The sequence below is a fragment of the Mytilus galloprovincialis genome, chromosome 12 (genome assembly GCF_965363235.1).
Source record: "Mytilus galloprovincialis chromosome 12, xbMytGall1.hap1.1, whole genome shotgun sequence".
NCBI lineage: Eukaryota > Metazoa > Mollusca > Bivalvia > Mytilida > Mytilidae > Mytilus > Mytilus galloprovincialis.
The window spans coordinates 60,648,450-60,666,703 of NC_134849.1; the positions used below are offsets into that span (position 1 = coordinate 60,648,450).

At 32.7% G+C, this 18,254-nt stretch overlaps 1 protein-coding gene across 2 annotated transcripts in view; it reads left to right on the forward strand.

Moving 5' to 3' along the window:
- Nucleotides 1-17,760, forward strand: part of LOC143054483 (uncharacterized) — a 253,158-nt gene extending 235,398 nt beyond the window's left edge. For both annotated transcript variants that reach the window (XM_076227506.1, XM_076227507.1), the window contains 5 exons: nucleotides 239-1,020; nucleotides 6,778-6,808; nucleotides 7,814-8,085; nucleotides 11,223-11,250; nucleotides 13,026-17,760. In XM_076227506.1, coding sequence (XP_076083621.1) covers nucleotides 239-1,020; nucleotides 6,778-6,808; nucleotides 7,814-8,085; nucleotides 11,223-11,250; nucleotides 13,026-13,399 — 1,487 coding nt within the window. In that variant the 3' untranslated portion in view covers nucleotides 13,400-17,760. The remainder of the gene's footprint in view (nucleotides 1-238; nucleotides 1,021-6,777; nucleotides 6,809-7,813; nucleotides 8,086-11,222; nucleotides 11,251-13,025) is intronic.
- Nucleotides 17,761-18,254: the final 494 nt, after the last annotated feature.

The window sequence follows — 18,254 nt, forward strand, 5'->3', positions numbered from 1 at the left end:
ATACTACTAACGGTTAACGAGGCCGGGATAAGGTACCGGTATTTGATGTATCCACTAACAAATGTGAAAAACTATCAATAAAACATGATTTACCTTTAAAAAAAAAAAAAAAAAAACTACTTTTGTAACATGTTCAGGAAAATTGTGTACATCTTAAAACAACCCATAGTCAATATAAAAAAGACAAAAAATCATGCCGTCCTCAATGGGTGATCTATCTCTGTATGTTTATTTTCAGACAAAGGGTTTTGGCCAAAGAAAAGAAGAATGCAAGTAATTTTCAGTAGAATGTCAGAAAGTGGTATCATACGCCGAGAAGACCTTTATCAGATTTGGGAACAAAAAGACTTCCGTCCAATTTTACGATACAAAGAGTTTATATTTGATATCCTCATTCATTTAGATATTCTGGCAGAGCAACGGAGATATGATACAGCTACAGGAAGTCGCTTACCAGTAGAGAACTTCTTTGTTCCCTGTATGGTCACACAAAGAAATACCACTAGCTTCATGAACACAGAATGTACACCAGAGAAAGCTATATGTTTGGCATTTGTTTTTAAAGGAACTGTTATACCACCAGCTTTGCCCAATCGTCTGATCAGTGCATGTCTGAGCATGTGGACTTTGAAGCAGTATGAAGGGAGAAAACTCCTCTTTTCAGGATTTGTTGTAGTCTCATTTGACAAAGCACATGATATTTGTGTATGTATTGAAGGCAACAAAGTTCTTCTTTACATAGTTCACAGAACCTCCGCTGGACTTATAGTACCAGATATTGCCACTGGAGTTAAGGAATGTTTGGTTACAACAATGGAGAGAATTTCAGATTTCTATCAATCCACAATCAATGTAAAACACAGCCAACAATTACCTTTCCATATTGAATATTCATGTTCTGAGTTGAAATGCTTCATATGTGAAGAGGAAGCTTTGCACTCAATGACAAGCGAATGGGTTTGTGATAAACATAAGATAAGACACAGAGCCGGAAACTGGGTAGTTTGGAACCAATATAAGGTATGTATTATATATTAGTATGTGACAAATAAGGTAAATTTGAAAATTTAATGGACCGAAATACCTCATGGCTAATTTTGGTCTTATTTTGTAGATGAACATAATATCCTTTGACTTAGGCATGTCGTAGAGTGCCAAAATGGTGCAGATTTTTTAAAACTGCGATCAAAGGTCAAAAGGGGGGATTTAAAAAAATCGCAAATTTTACTCATTTTGGACAATTTATCGGTAGTCTCTCATGTTAACTGAGAAATTTTTTCGATAAAAGCATGCGCTAGGGATGCTCCACAAATATAGCAAGTCATATTTATGTGTGATTATCAGAGATTAGTGATATATACCCTCGCTTCCAACACGTTAGAAAATGAAACAAATATCTTTATCTACGGAAATTATCGACAAAAAATATTCATAATTAAAATTTATCTATGCAATAATATATGGCCACATGTAAAGATATTTTTGGGAAAGTTTTGTTAAAATGTCATAAAGAATAGAGCAGAAATAAGAACTGTAAAGTTAACACCCGGTCCATGATGCTATGAAAAAAATGATGAAATTTGTTTCTGATTGTTTAAACTTAAAAGGATGTTAGAACTATAAAAAATAGTCTTCATGTTTATGTCACTATAGTATATGAAGTTTGTTTTTATGTTAATAAATAAATCAACACTAGATCAATAGCACATTGAGAAGATGTGTCCCCTTTTTCTTATAAAACAACGACATACATGGTTGTCGTTTGTTGATGTGGTTCATAAATGTTTCTGGTTTCTAGTTTTTCAAATAGATAAGACCGTTGCAATGGTTTTACACTAGTAATTTTTTTGATCCCTTACTGTTCGGTGTGAGCAAAGGCTCCGTTTTGAAGACCGTACTTTGCCCCTAAATGCTTTTACCATGTTTACAAATCATGACCTGGATGGAGAGTTGTCTCATTAGAACTAATACCACATCTTCTTATATCTATAAACAATAGAATATTTAGCAGACTTGAAAGCCCGATATATATGTGAACTACAAACAAAGATTCACAGGGATATTACGCTTCAAAAGTTGCTGTCTATGTATATTTGTAATCCTCTTACACTAGACATCAATATGCACATCAATTTGAAAGGTAACGGAATACTAGGAAAAAAAGTGGATGTCATTGTATGGCCCCGACAATACTCGTGAGTTTATTATTCGACTCACCATGCACTGATTGACCATTGCTTCTGGGGTCATTTGATCCGCGGTGAAGTGATTTTCACTGCAAAATATGTGTCAATATAAGAACCAGCTAGAATGACAAATTTTGATACATGCATGTTTTTTCCAGACCCCTTGTAATTGTCTTCCTTTTTAAATTTCGATAAGAGAAGACGTGTCGCATCCTATAAGAGCGGAAGCTGCTGTTGGTGTGCCAGGCATCTGGGGTCCAATAACTTTTAAAAAGTGTCATGAATAGGTATAAAAACTGTCTTGTGGCTTTGGTTGAAGAAACGCCTACGGTCTAAAATCACTATTCATCATGTTTGATATCTGAGGAAAAGACCATATTAGAAATAAAACATAAGTGTCATGATTTTAATATGATGTAACCCCTCGCAAAACTTTTCAATATCTGTTCATTTGAAAAATGAGACGGCAGAATAGTTCTTATATTTGCCTCTTCAGTCACTTAAAGGTCCTACAAAAAATTGCTTCACAGTCCATAGATTTTGAAAAGATCCTGCTAGAAATATTTGTCATGTTCTAGCAAATCAAAACCATTGTAGTGCGATAGTGCATAGTTACAGTAAAACTACAAATATTATCAACCCATGTTTATTTTCAGGTGCGCAAAGAAATTCTCACAATCTCTAATTGATCTGCATTCAATGACTTTAAGAACAATTTGGATCTACCACCATTAGAAATAAACCTTATTGTCCCTTTGACGCCTTTGATAGCTGACTATGTGGTATTGGATTTGTTCATTGTTGAAGGTCGTGCGGTAACCTATAGTTGTAAATATCTGTGTCGTTTGGTCTCTATGAAGAGTTGTTCCATTGGCAATCATACCACATCTTCTTTTTATATACACCAATGTCCGATGTAAGGGGATGGTTGGGCGCCCTTGACATGTTCAACCTCCGCACATTCTGTAAGTGGCTGTCCCAAGTCAGGAGCCTGTATATGTACTTTTTGGTCTGTTTGTGGAGATTTGTCTAACTGGCAATCATACCACATATCTTTTTCATTATGGTTTTAAAGCAGTCATTGACGAAATCTCAATAACAGCTGTATAATTTTACATAAAAAATTTGGACAATACCAATACCATTTTTTTTATCAGGTGAGTACTGGTTTTTTTATAAAGGAATATTACACACTCAGCTAAAGTATATATTTCCGTTCAATATCAATTTAGAGTGCATTGTAATCATTATCCATTTGAAAATAATTGTAAACTACTAACCAGGCAAAATATTTATCAGAGAGGTTGGAATTCATTGCAAAGATAGAAATAATTTGAAATTTCGAACGATCGTAAACAGCTTTTCACAATTTTTTTCACAAAATGCAATATCTGTAAACAAATGTAAATGGCAAACTATACGACAACGAATTTCGTTTGCTCTTTCTTTCGCAAATAGATCATCATGTAGACTTAATGAATGTAGACATGCTGCACTGTAGCATTCGAAAAGCAACATCATGCCCCGGTATATTTGAATCATCAGAAGCAAATTATTTTTAATTTCATCAAGTAGTTCACAATGCATGCTGAATGTTGAAGCGGTTTGTCCTTGAAGTTATTTATGAAGAGTAAACTCACCAATGAATGGCCTGACTAATAATTTGCGTCATTTACATCAATATCACCACTCTCAAATGGCTCGACATACCTTAGTTGCTTAAATTATACGACTTGTCTCCAGAATAGAAATTTACTGTCCAGTCATATGGTTCTGCCATGAAGCGTGTTTAACGAAAGTTGATTCATCGTTACATGAACACACATTTTTTTTTGTTCACTTATTCAAATGCATGATCATGTTTTCTTCTTGGACATGTAAAGGTTAAATAAAACTATCTAAGCTACTCTTTCTTATTTAATGAAATAAGCATTGACAATAATTTTCCGGAATTTTTCGGATGTGTTCCAATGTGGTTTAAAATTAGTATTTTCGAAAACCAAGAATAAAAGCACCTCAAAAGTTATTAAACCTTAGCATCTGTACTTATCCAAACACATAGACACAACCATTGATACAAATATATATTCTTTTTTTTTATATAAAACTTGCATATGCATATTAAATTCATTGCATTTCATAACAGGGGAAAATAGGAAAGGGGAATGTTACATGACTTATTGAGGTGAGAATTTAGAAGTAATACTGCTATGTGAAGAGTTTTATAAAAATGCTCGTAAAAGTTGATTTGTATGTTCTATCAAAATTTTATATATCAACACTTCTTAAGTGTTGGTTGATCCACTATTTTTTGTAATAATTTACTATTGGTGATATATGAAAGAAATGTAATATACTTTGATAGACGGTAAGATTGAAAAAAATGTTACATACATTTAAAAATCGTCCAATTGACTCAATTTATATGTTCATATGATATTAAAGTGTCAAATAAAAGCTGATACATTACTCTTTCATCTGATACCAATTTTTAGCTCACCTGGCCCGAAGGGCCAAGTGAGCTTTTCCCATCACTTTGCGTCCGTCGTCGTCGTCGTCCGTCGTCGTTAACTTTTACAAAAATCTTCTCCTCTGAAACTGCTGGGCCAAATTAAACCAAACTTGGCCACAATCATCATTGGGGTATCTAGTTTAAAAAAATGTGTGGCGTGACCATGCCTACCAACCAAGATGGCCGCCATGGCTAAAAATAGAACATAGGGGTAAAATGCAGTTTTTGGCTTATAACTCAAAAACCAAAGCATTTAGAGCAAATCTGACATGGGTAAAAAAAATTATCAGGTGAAGATTTATCTGCCCTGAAATTTTCAAATGAATCAGACAACCTGTTGTTGGGTTGCTGCCCCTGAATTAGTAATTTTAAGGAAATTTTGCTGTTTTTGGTTATTATGTTGAATATTATTATAGATAAAGATAAACTGTAAACAGCAATAATGTACAACAAAGTAAGACCTAAAAAGAAGTCAACATGACCAAAATGGTCAATTGACCCCTAAGGAGTTATTGCCCTTTATATAGTCATTTTTTTTTAACAATTTTCACAAAATTTGTTAAATTTTACTAACATTTTCCACTGTAACTACTGGGTCAAGTTCATTATAGATAGAGATAATTGTAAGCAGCAAGAATGTTCAGTAAAGTAAGATCTACAAACACATCACCATCACCAAACCACAATTTTGTCTTGAATCCATCTGTGTCCTTTGTTTAGTATTCACAGACACAGGCTCTTTAGAGCCTCTAGTTTTATGATATCTTTATTCCGGAATTTACAATAATCGTTCCTGAGTTTGAAAATGAAAAGTAAAAAATTTAGAAAATCTCACTTTGACGCGATTTTACAAAAAACTGCACCGTGGGAAAACTCTACGACAGAGCTAAAATGAAAGTATAATGTTTACTCTATCTTCATTTGAAATTTCAGCCGTGAGGTATTTCGGTCCATTAAACTCTTTAAATAAGCAACTTTTCACGATTTGTCACTCCACTATATAACGTACGGTCAGTAGACAAAAACAAATAGATTTAACAGAAAAACAAAGTAAGGTATAAGCTATTTATGTCAGTAATCAAAGTTTATAACGACAAGTTAGAAAACTAAGTAACAGGGACCTCTGTATTTAATTCATTTTCATAGGAACTGTATACAATTGTAAATATAAGTTGAGAAAGGTGTTGTCTTAGTCATTTAGTAGTGTGTATCTAACATCACATTTACTGTACACTCCTTGTTCATGATGTTAGCGACATGATAACCAACAGCCTATATAACTTGGGTATTATGTGTTTTAGTCTTACATGTGTTGACTTTTTTCAAGGGCCTTTTTTGTTATTATGTTCCTCAATTATGTATATTTTTGGCTGTCCATGTTAAAATTGTGTGTTTGATTCTTATTTATTCTGTAGAATCCTGCCGAGTTTTATGTATAAATCTTTTCTTCTTGGTAATGTTTGTCTTTATTGTTTTTGGCCAATTTAGGACCTTAACGAAACTACTCCTTTGGTGGCATCATATTCGCCGTTCTACAATGTTCTAGAGAAATGCTACTTTACAAATAGAAAAAATGCGAAAATTTTCTTTTCCGTTCTCTAACTTAGTTGACATTTGCCTCAACCAAATGGTTTAGCTGACTTTGACTTCATTTTAATGGTTCATTGGTCCATATTAAGTGTTCGTGGTTTGGTCTGTTTCTTGTTTACTATAATATGTGGTAGGTCTACTATGTTTGGTGTATAAAATGATTGTAAGGAGTTCATGTCTGTCTGGTTTGGTATATCTGACCTTGACCTCTTTTAAAAGATAAGTGATTATGTTAAGATATCTTAAAAACAATCAACAACAATCATTCAAATATGTAAAGCTTAAGTAAGACATTTCTTGTGTTACCTTTCTTTGAACATCTCCTCTTCAAATCAGCACAAAGGGTTGTGGTCAGTCAATTGTCAAACATAACAACATGTCCAGTATCCATGCACAGAGATTTTGGTTTATATATTATTATGTATTACCTTGCTGTGAAGCTAAATAGAGATATCGACCAAATAATATGTATGCATTTTATTTCTACAGAAGAAAGAACAGTGTGAGGAGAACTGTTCAGGTAAGATTTCCGATGGTTTGAAATCACAGGCAGAATCTTTTTATTAAAACCACAAAGATTGTTAAGATTCATATCCATGTATCTAAGTTTAAAACATTTGTCAAAAGAACGGTGTGAAGAAAATTGTCCGATGTTAAGGTTTCATTTTACATGTTGTGGTTATAATCATTATTTGGCAGATACCTGTATATGTTACAACACTAAAGTGACATTTTTTTTTCTCAACATCAGTAAAATAATAATGAAGAAGACTTCAGACAATTGACGTTCAACATTTCAATCCTTGTGTTGGAAGAAATAAGAAGCGTTTTTAAATAAAACGTATACATTATGTGACAACGCCACTTGGTTGAGTCTTGATAGCTTTGTTCTGTAAAAAACAAAAAGGAAAAAAGAATGAAGATCAGTAGATGCTGACTCGAAAAATGTGAAACGACCTTAAAGATAACGAAATGATCACATTTATATGAAGCTCACATAATTGTTACTTTTCTTTAATAAAATAGCTTGCTTTATATAACTTCTCCACAAATGAGAGAGAGATACTAACAAAGTTATATGTATATCCTGCTCAATATTTGTAAAAAGAAAATAATGCATTAAATGAAAACAGGGTGAACAAAAAGGCAAAAATAGATAGTGTAACAGACCGTATAACTTGTAAATGAAAGTATTTAAAATCAAGTTACTTACATGTATGGACGTGCTAATTTTGTTAATCAATTCAAGGTTTGTTCACAACCTCAACAGTACTTACATTTTTGTGGAGCAGACACAATATATATTTAGTGACTCTTTTATGTATTGGTCATTATTCTGGCAATTATATTTTTGTGGAGCAGACACAATATATATTTAGTGACTCTTTTATGTATTGGTCATTATTCTGGCAATTATGTTGCTATTCAAAAACATGGAATATTAGCTGAAAATGTACCAATTTGTTTAAAATTTGTTCTTACTGTGAAAATGTTAAATTTTTGATACCGTTTATGTTTTCTTCAGGTTTAAGTGATGATGCTTTGAGCAAGATACCAAGTGATATTGAGTTGTTACGTTTTTCAACAAAATATCCATTAAACCAAATGTTTGAATTAGTTACGTATCTAGAAATGTGTGAGGAATGGGAAGCTATTAAATACAATAATGGAGATAGAATAGAGGTTGCAAAATTTTTGGTGTTAACGAAATGGAAACAGATGAAAGCTGGGAGCAATTTCCAAGCCTTGGCAGAAGCTTTGACAACAATGAATATATCAAAACATTTGTTATGTCAAGTAAGATTATATTGATTCTTTGAAAGAGATCTTTCTATCATATGCTGGTAGATTTATTGTTTTCGTGTTAAAACATAATTATGTAAATTGTACAACATTCTTCAGAATATATCTGAATCAGAAAAAAATAACCAACCAAAATAGGGTAAGGTCAGATCATATGTTTTCGTACGTCATATAATTTTTTCTATGTATGCTTTTTCACTGGAAATTGTGATGTCACAACGCAGTCAATATAGCACGAAAACCAAAACGAAACGAGGATAAATAGGGAGCTAATTATATCATATTGTCTTGCAAATGGTTTGTGCTGTTGAAATGATCACATTCGTTGTTGTTTGTTCCACATGTCTAGGTTTCTGTCTCATTGGCAAATACCCCATCTTCCGTTTTATTCACATATCCAATTAATTACTATCTAACTATAAAACCAGGTTTAATTCACCTTTTTGTACATAAGAAAATGCCTATTCCAAGTCAGGAATATGACAGTTGTTATCCATTTGTTTGTTGCGGTTGATGTTTTGAATTTGCCATTTGATAAGGGACTTTCTGTTTTGGGATTTTTCTTCAGTTTTGTAATTTGTTTTACATATCACAGTATGAGCGTTTAGATTCTGATAGAAGAGTCAGGATCATCAAGGTAAAACAAGCTGCTGACTCTTGTTAAGCACCAATCAAACAATGGTATATTTTCCCAATATATATATAGGAAAAAACAATTTTCATTTGTCAAGACGTTTTCTGTTTATTCACCCACCCCTCACACTCATCAAGAAATCCAACATTTATAACTGTTCCTGGTCATTTTGCAGTCAGAGATATTCGATGATAATAAAGCGCCTGATGATAACAAGATGATATCCTGCAATTAGGTGTCTTATCATATATATATACAGTCCGACAGATATCACTATGCTGCATCCGTATAATATATATATATCGCTTAAAAGCCTAGCCCAGTGCGGAAATAAGTTTGTTGATGTTGACGAGTGTGGTATGAACCTGTGTGACCTCAGAATATGTATTTCTATTTCTATGACGTATTGCTTGACCTTATGCGAGCTAGCGATTACTTTTATACTTTCTGTTTGAGTTCAAGCTTTTCTGTAGAGCAATAAAAATTAAACCCACTTTCAGATAACAGACAAACATTGAACAGCACGTTTTTCTTCGACAGCAATCATCGATTTCAAAACTTTAATGTGTACATGATTGTGTAACAAAATCAACAATATTAATTTCAGCATGCATGTCCAGTTTAAAAATCTGAAGCGTAGGACAACTAGTTCACTTTTGTTTCAAATCAGACAAAGTGTTGATATTTGTTTTTACTGTTGAAATTAGCTGTTATGTTAGAATAGGAAATTGTTCACTTTGAGCGATGTTTTGTTTGTTGACCATTCGAGATTCTTTCTTTTTCGAACCCCCCATTAGCTGAATGTGTGATTGTAGTAATACTAGCCTCAATGAATCAATTGAATCGAAAATAAATGCAAAAGATGCGATTTTCATAATTAATTGCAGGATAAAGAAACAGGTTTTTCTTAGCCTTGTACAAATACAGTTGAAATTTAAAGACAATAAACAGTTATTGTTTATATATCTATAAAAAGTGGTTTGGACACACATCATTAATTAAATGTTATTCTCCCTTTTTATCATTTTTGATAATGTAATTGGTTCGACATCACTGTCTATATAACCATGATTACGTTATTATCGGTAATTCGTATATTATCCTTTTGATCTTACTGCCTAATATTTTCGAGTATCAACGTACTGACTGTATCACCGAAAATATTAGGCAATACATTGTGTGACGTCATAATTACCGATAAACAGAATAATAGGTAGTTTCGGTTTTGATACTGACTATATCATGTGGAATATCTTAACTCGCCTTAACGGGCGTGTCTAGATATTCCACATGATAAAGTCAGTATCAAAAACGAAACAATCTATTATTCTATATATATCAGGAGTGATATATAGAGTTAAGTCATAATCGACCAAAAATAGACGAAACGCGCTCCTGGTGTATTAAATTATAATCCTGTTACATTTGACATGCTTGAATGTGTGTCCTTATAATGAAAATCAGATCATTATTGTATCAGCATAAGATCTATGCAAAATCCTACAATAAAACATTATAACCATGCTTGTTTCCAAGAAAAGTAATTTTTCCAGTATTTATCACTTGTAGTTCCACATTTGTTTCCATTTCTTTTACATTTGTATGTGTCAGACATATTGTAGGTTAAGATAAGACCTTTGAAATAAAAAATCGTAAAATAAAGCATAATAATCATGTCTTTTTCCAAAGAAAATGATGTACGGTTGTCACATTCATTGTCGATGCCTATCACATCTCCTTATTTTTAATTTAATTTCTATGTCATGAAAAGTAGTTCAGATATTACTGATATTGGTACTGAAACTTCTATATAACTTTTTATGCATTCAATATTTGCTTTTATGTATGAGCTTTAAACCAAGCGTATATGCAGCTTTGAACACATACACTTTAACAGTACAAACAGACTAGATTTAGGGAAAGTAGTAAGAGTGAATTGCAGCTTATTGGCTAGGCACTATACACAATCGTCAAATATTAAATCTGTTTTAGTATCCCTTAATCGTTTGCTACGTCCATAAAATGGGAGAACTTTTACTTGTCACCCATGTTTTAGGCTATCCAAAATAAAAGAGGATGTGACATACGTATGGATGTGTTTAGTTTTTTTATCTAAACGAATTTTTCAAGACAAAGTAACTTCTGTATTGTACCTCTTGAATCTGAAGCGGGTAATTGATGTTGAGAAAGTTCTTTTTTGTTGCTTGTGTGTTCTCTTGTTCCTTCTTTTGTTAGTATATCTGTTCCTGGTTCCTTTTACAGAATTTCTCTCAAATTCACATGCTTTGTTTTGTTCTGTCAATTTGAAATAATAAAAAGCATGTGCCAAATGCTAGGGTATCTTATTCTTAGCTTTGCTTGCAGTACATCTAGTATATTATACCTTTAACATTATCCAACTGTTAAATTTTGGGCAGAAGTATTATAAGCAGGATACAGAAATACATGTTATCATGCATATTGTTGTCATTTCTTAATGTACGATTATATTTTATAGGTAAGAAGAGTCAGAGTAGCAGAAACAGGTATGTAACGGAAATGTAAAAGCAATGTTAATTCTGCTGTTCATAGGAATTTCCTTAATTCATGTTATTCATATTAATTTGTTTTACCATTAAAATGTATTTGGAAATTATGGTATACACATAGATATGTAAACAAAACAATTTTTTAAACAAGACAAGGCAAAGATAGAAAATGTTTACATTTATTTATTATATCCTTATGTGATTAATTGCCTATTTTTTTTTATAATTTTTGCTTTTGCCTTTAACAATAAATATTGACATTTTTAAACTGATAAGGGACGACATCAAAATTTCAATGTAGGATAAAAAACTTCATTCACATAGTTTTTTCACTGACCCCCACACCTCCCTTCTTAACTTAAGGGGGTTCGCGGGTCTAAATCATTTATATAGGATTTCTCTATATTTTTCTATAAATGAACTTTATCTTATAGTTAATAGAAAAATAAAATAAAAAGTGGGTGTGAATCACCGTTCATTTGCGCTCACAATCTGCCTTCGAAAGAAGCATACATTTTTGTAAAGGTGTTTTTTTTTCTGTTCAAGTAAGAGGAGAAATAAAGGTAATATCGAAATAAAAAAAAAGAAATTTATTACAGAAAAAGCTAAAATTTTACAATAATTTAGTTTAAGTACAGCTTATATGGAAATTATATTAAAAAAGATAGGTCACCGATGAGTTGAAAGAGATATTTCAAATTTAGAGCAAAAAAATGGCATTTTTCCACCAAAGGGAGATAATTTGGAAATTTTTCAATGATGTATACATTTTGAAAGTCATCTGGGGCCAACACGAATTGATTGTTTTGAATGATTTTTGTACCATATGATAAAGTAACTACAAAAGTAAATAAATAAAATTTGTAATGAAAAACAAATGTTTGATTTTTTTCTGAAATTTTTATACCCTCGAGCCTCCTTAATTTGGGAAAAATTGATTTACCAATAGGGATATATGTAAAAATCGATTTTAGAAATACAAAACTTGCAGAATTTTAATCCCGCCTCTAGGCATAGAGTTCATTAAATAGAGGGACAGTCAAACTCACAAGTGTCACCCATGTCCAATACGTACTTCTGTCCTATTGGTCCGCCCATTATGTACATTTCAAAACTCCCTCTAACTATAATTTCTCTACACTACAAGTTATATGCAATGCTTATTATCACAAATCAAGTTCGAATTTGGGTGGCGTCACTTCTACAGTTCATGAGTGATGTCGTTTTATAAATATATAAAAGGCCTATTTTTTTCCGTTTTGTAGCTTGAGTTTGTTTGCATCAACCAAATGTTATAAAATTTATACACAATGCGTAGTACCACGCATCCCAGATAAAGTTCGAAGTTGCATTGGTGTCATTTTCTCCCATATAGAACTCATGCCTCCAAACAATCATAAACATTGCTGATTTTTTTTCCGTTTTCTTACTTTAGTTTGTCTTAACCAAATGTTTTGTAACTTGAACACACCGCTTATTACCACAAAACACTGATCAAATTCAAAATTTGGTTGCGTCACTTTTTACTGTTCAGGAGATATGCTCCTTTATATTGCCGATTTTTTTTAGAAAATTGTAGAGAATTATAACCACTAAAACAGATTGACTTTAAAGTGGGTAACGTCTCTTTTACCATTCCTGAGTTATGCTCCTTTTATAATTGAAATATTGGTAAATTTGTTGGTTAAGGTCTCTAACTTTATTTTGACTCAACCAAATTACAAAACTGTGTCACATTTATTTTGAATTATTTTCATATACTGACATTTCAGACATTCCTTCGGAATACATGGATTATATCCCAACCGATGAGATTTTGGATGCATTAGCACCACAAATTGGTCAGATATTTTTTCAACTTGGTGCTGAAATTGGATTGTCTATTCCAACACTAGAAAATATACAGAGCAATCATCCCCACGACTTAGCAGCTCAGAATAGTGAAGTACTGTTCACATGGAGAAAAGACAGATCAGTAAAACCTACAATACGGGTCCTGGTTCAGGCTTTAGTAAATGTTGGGAGAGGATCACTTTGTTTACAGGAAGTTTTAACGAATGTGGATCCTAATACTCTTAGAGAATCAGAAGAAGTGAGAGATAATGGTGCAATTTCCAAGAAACCAAACAAATGTCCAATAGCTTGAAAGTGGACACCACAGAGTAAAGTTACAACAATAATGAAGGAGAAAAAGAAGACTACAGCTTAGGAGAAAACTATAAAATGCAATCCGGTTTTATTATGCCCCACCTACGATAGTAGATGGGCATTATGTTTTCTGGTCTGTGGCTCCATTCGTCTGTGCGTACGTTCGTCTGTGCGTTCGTTCAGGTTAAAGTTTTTGGTCAAGGTAGTTTTTGATGAAGCTGAAGTCCAATCAACTTGAAACTTAATACAATTGTTGCTCATGATATGATCTTTCTAATTTTAAACTCAAATTAGACTGTTGACCCCAATTTCACGGTTCACTAAACATAGAAAATGAAAGTGGGAGTTTCAGGTTCAAGTTTTTGGTCAAGGTAGTTTTTGATGAAATTGAAGTCCAATCAACTTGAAACGTAGTACATATGTTCCCTATAGTATAATCTTTCTAATTTAATGCCAAATTAGATAATTATCCAATTTTTACAGTCCATGGAACATGGAAAAGGACAGTGCAAGTGGGGCATCCGTGTACTTTGGACACATTCTTGTTGTTTCTAAAATACCTTCACTTTTGCATTTTATTTGTTCCATATATTCCGCGTGCAGCTGGAAAAAGAGGTATAGTAGTCGCCTGTCTATTTGTCCGTCCATGTGATACAACAATGCTAAGAGACTGTTTGACAGAAAGCATTCATACATGTACTTTATACAATTATTTTCATGTATTTGTTTTCTGTACTTTATTGTTATTTTGATTTGACAATTGAATGGGGACTGTGTAAGATTTTTTTGACAATATTTAAACAATGAAGTTCTTATTGGAATGGGTTTGCTCAATAAAGACAGAATACATTCATGTTAACTGTTCCAGGGTTATGTTACTTGAATGTTTGAAAATTTCAAAATTTTGATGTTTCTATATAATTAATGGAGAAAAACTTTTTGTAATTGATTCGTAAAATTCTGGAATATTGGCAAGCTCGGGCAATATAAAAAAAATACTCTAGACAATATCCATGCAATAACCTATAATGTTGTAAAATTTATGTGTTTTTCAAGTGTATGCCTCCTCATATGATAATGTAATATAATAATGCATATATACTGTTTATTTTTTTACATATTTTGCATATATATATATATATATAGATATAAACTTGACCATGCAAATGATTATTTTTACCCATTCTGAGAATATTTCATTAACTTCAGGACTGTATGTTCAAATCTTTTGTCTTTAATATAAAATTTGTGATTACAACTAGAAACAGATTATGTAACTTCTGAGTTTCACCTTTGCAACAGCAATACTTGCTTACTAAAGTAAAATGTTCCTCTTCCTGAAGCAGGGAGTATTTACTCAAGAACTTGTAATGATCTCAATATTTAAAGAGAAGGAATATGATGTATTTCAGCAGTAGCATGCCAGACTCTGCCGTATATTTCTATATTTCAACAAATAGAGACCTGTTTATGTAATAATCACTGATCAGTATGAAAAATAAGGAGATAGTGTGTGATTCAATGAGAAAACTATCCACCAAATGGTAAAATCATGTCAATTTAAGCAACTAAAGCCTACTGTACCGCATTCATCAAAAAGCAAAAGCGATTTATTGCAAGCTAAAAAAAGGCCCTACATGAAAAAAGGTGAAACAATTCAAACCGATTTATTATAAAACAAAACATATAACTACTAAAAAGGTAGTGTTTAACGACCTTGACTTCCCATGAGGGTCCAGCATGGTCGGTTTTCACCTTTTTAGCTCACCTGGCCGAAAGGCCAAGTGAGCTTTTCTATCACTTGGCGTCCGTCGTCGTCGTCCTGCGTTAACTTTTACAAAAATCTTCTTCTCTGAAACTACTGGGCCAAATTTAACCAAACTTGGCCACAATCATCATTGGGGTATCTAGTTTAAAAAATGTGTCCGGTGACCCGGCCAACCAACCAAGATGGCCATCATGGCTAAAAATAGAACATAGGGGTAAAATGCAGTTTTTGGCTTATAACTCAAAAACCAAAGCATTTAGAGCAAATCTGACATGGGGTAATATTGTTCATCAGGTCAAGATCTATCTGCCCTGAAATTTTCAGATGAATCGGACATTTCGTTGTTGGGTTGCAGCCCCTGAAATTGTAATTTTAAGGAAATTTTGCTGTTTTTGGTTATTATCTTGAATATTATTATAGATAGAGATAAACTGTAAACAGCAATAATGTTCAGCAAAGTAAGATTAACAAATAAGTCAACATGACCAAAATGATCAGTTGACCACTTTAGGAGTTATTGCCCTTTATAGTCAATTATTAACCATTTTTCGTAAATCTTAGTAATCTTTTACAAAAATCTTCTCCTCTGAAACTACTGGGCCAAATTTAACCAAACTTGGCCATAATCATCATTGGGGTATTTAGTTTAAAAAATGTGTCCGGTGACCCGGCCAACAAACCAAGATGGCCGCCATGGCTAAAAATAGAACATAGGGGTAAAATGCAGTTTTTGGCTTATTACTTAAAAACCAAAGCATTTAGAGCAAATCTGACATTGGTAAAATTGTTCATCAGGTCTAAATCTATCTGCCCTGAAATTTTCAGATTAATCGGACATTCCGTTGTTGGGTTGCTGCCCCTGAAATGGTAATTTTACGAAAATTTTGCTGTTTTTGGTTATTATCTTGAATATTATTATAGATAGAGATAAACTGTAAACAGCAATAATGTACAGCAAAGTAAGAACTAAAAATAAGTCAGCATGACCAAAATAGTCAATTGACCCCCTAAGGAGTTATTGCCCTTCATAGTCAATTTTTAACAATTTTCTTAAAATTTGATGATTTTCAATTACATTTTCCACAGAAAGTACTGTTATAGATAGAGGTAATTGTAAGCAGCAAGAATGTTTAGTAAAGTAAGATCTACAAACACATCACCATTACTAAAACACAATTTTGTCATGAATCTATCTGTGTCCATTGTTTAATATTCACATAGACCAAGGTGAGCGACACAGGCTCTTTAGAGCCTCTAGTTTTTTTTATTTTTATTTATTGCAAAAGTGCATATATAAAAAGTTGTCTTCCTTTATTATAGGACACCATCTATCAGTACACATAGTATTAATAATAAATTTTGTATATATATGTTCACCATAATTTTAACATATAAACAAGCTGTGTTTTTAGCTCACCTTTCCAAAAGGAAATGTGAGCTTTTGCAACCACTTGGCGTCCGTCGTCGTCCGTCCGTCGTAAACTATTTCAAAGATCTTCTCCTCTGAAACTACTGAACCAATTCAAACCAAACTTCATCTAATTGATTCCTAGGGTATCTAGAATAAAGTTTGTGTTTTAATTCCCATTTCACCAAAAAAACATGGCCGCCATGGCTAAAAATAGAACATAGGGGTAAAATGCAGTTTTTAGCTGATAACTCAAAAACCAAAGCATTTAGAGCAAATCTGACTGGGATAAAATTGTTTATCAGGTCAAGATCTATCTGCCCTGAATTTTTCAGATGAATCGGACAACTCGTTGTTAGGTTGCTGCCCCTGAATTGGTAATTTTAAGGAAATTTTGCTGTTTTTGGTTATTATCATGAATATTATTATAGATAGAGATAAACTGTAAACAGCGAAAATGTTCAGCAAAGTAAGATATACAAATAAGGCAACATGACTGAAATGGTCAGTTGACACCTTTAGGAGTTATGGCCCTTTATAGTCAATTTTTAACCATTTAGTTATCTTTTACAAAAATCTTCTCCTCTGAAACTACTGGGCCAAATTTAACCAAACATGGCCAAAATCGTTATTAGGGTATTTAGTTTAAAAATTGTGTCTGGTGACCCGACTTACCAACCAAGATGGCCGCCATGGCTAAAAATAGAACATAGGGATAAAATGCAGTTTTTAGCTTATAACTCAAAAACCAAAGCATTTAGAGCAAATCTGAAATGGGGTAAAATTGTTAATCAGGTCAAGATCTATCTGCCCTGAAATTTTCAGATGAATCGGACAACCCGTTGTTGGGTTGCCGCCCCTGAATTGGTAATTTTAAGGAAATTTTGCTGTTTTTGGTTAATATCTTTAATATTATTATAGATGTAGATAAACTGTAAACAGCAATAATGTAATGCTTGGGGTATACAATGTTTTTTTTATACTTTCATCATAAATTATATTATGAACACGAGACAAACGAGACATTTCAGTGTGTCCACTCTTGTTTCTGCTTTTGAAGAAGATATGACAGAATCGAAGAACTATTTATATAAATTGAGAGCCTCTTGTTATTGTGTGATTCTCATTATGATTTATCATGTATAGTTAATGTGTATTATAAATGTATTAAAATTGTCAACATATCATTAATGCACCTGTATTTTAATAACAAACCCACATTTGCTTGAGGATACTCTCACCCGCTGCACGTAACATGTTAAACACCGCCATATGCTGTATGTGTATGCCTGTCCCAAGTCAGGAGTCTGTATTCAATTCCAAAAGCATCAAAAATATTCTTAAACTGAAAAAGTAGCAGATCAAAGATACAGAAGGGCATTTAAAAGTTGTCTCAAAGACAGACAATGCAATGGCTATGACAGAAAAAAAAAGAAAAAACAAACATCAGTACACACAACTTCACACTGAAAAGCTAAGACATGAGAAACATCAACTTAATCAAAAATGGGTGATCACATGAGCTCTGGAAGGGTAAGAATATTCTGGTCCACTAGTGACACCTGTAATGTTTTTTCTTGGCAAGCAAACATTTGGTGTAAAGTCACTTACGTTGATGTCACTGTCAAAGAAAATGAATTAGATTGTGACTTGGACAATTAGACCAAATCTGTGTTC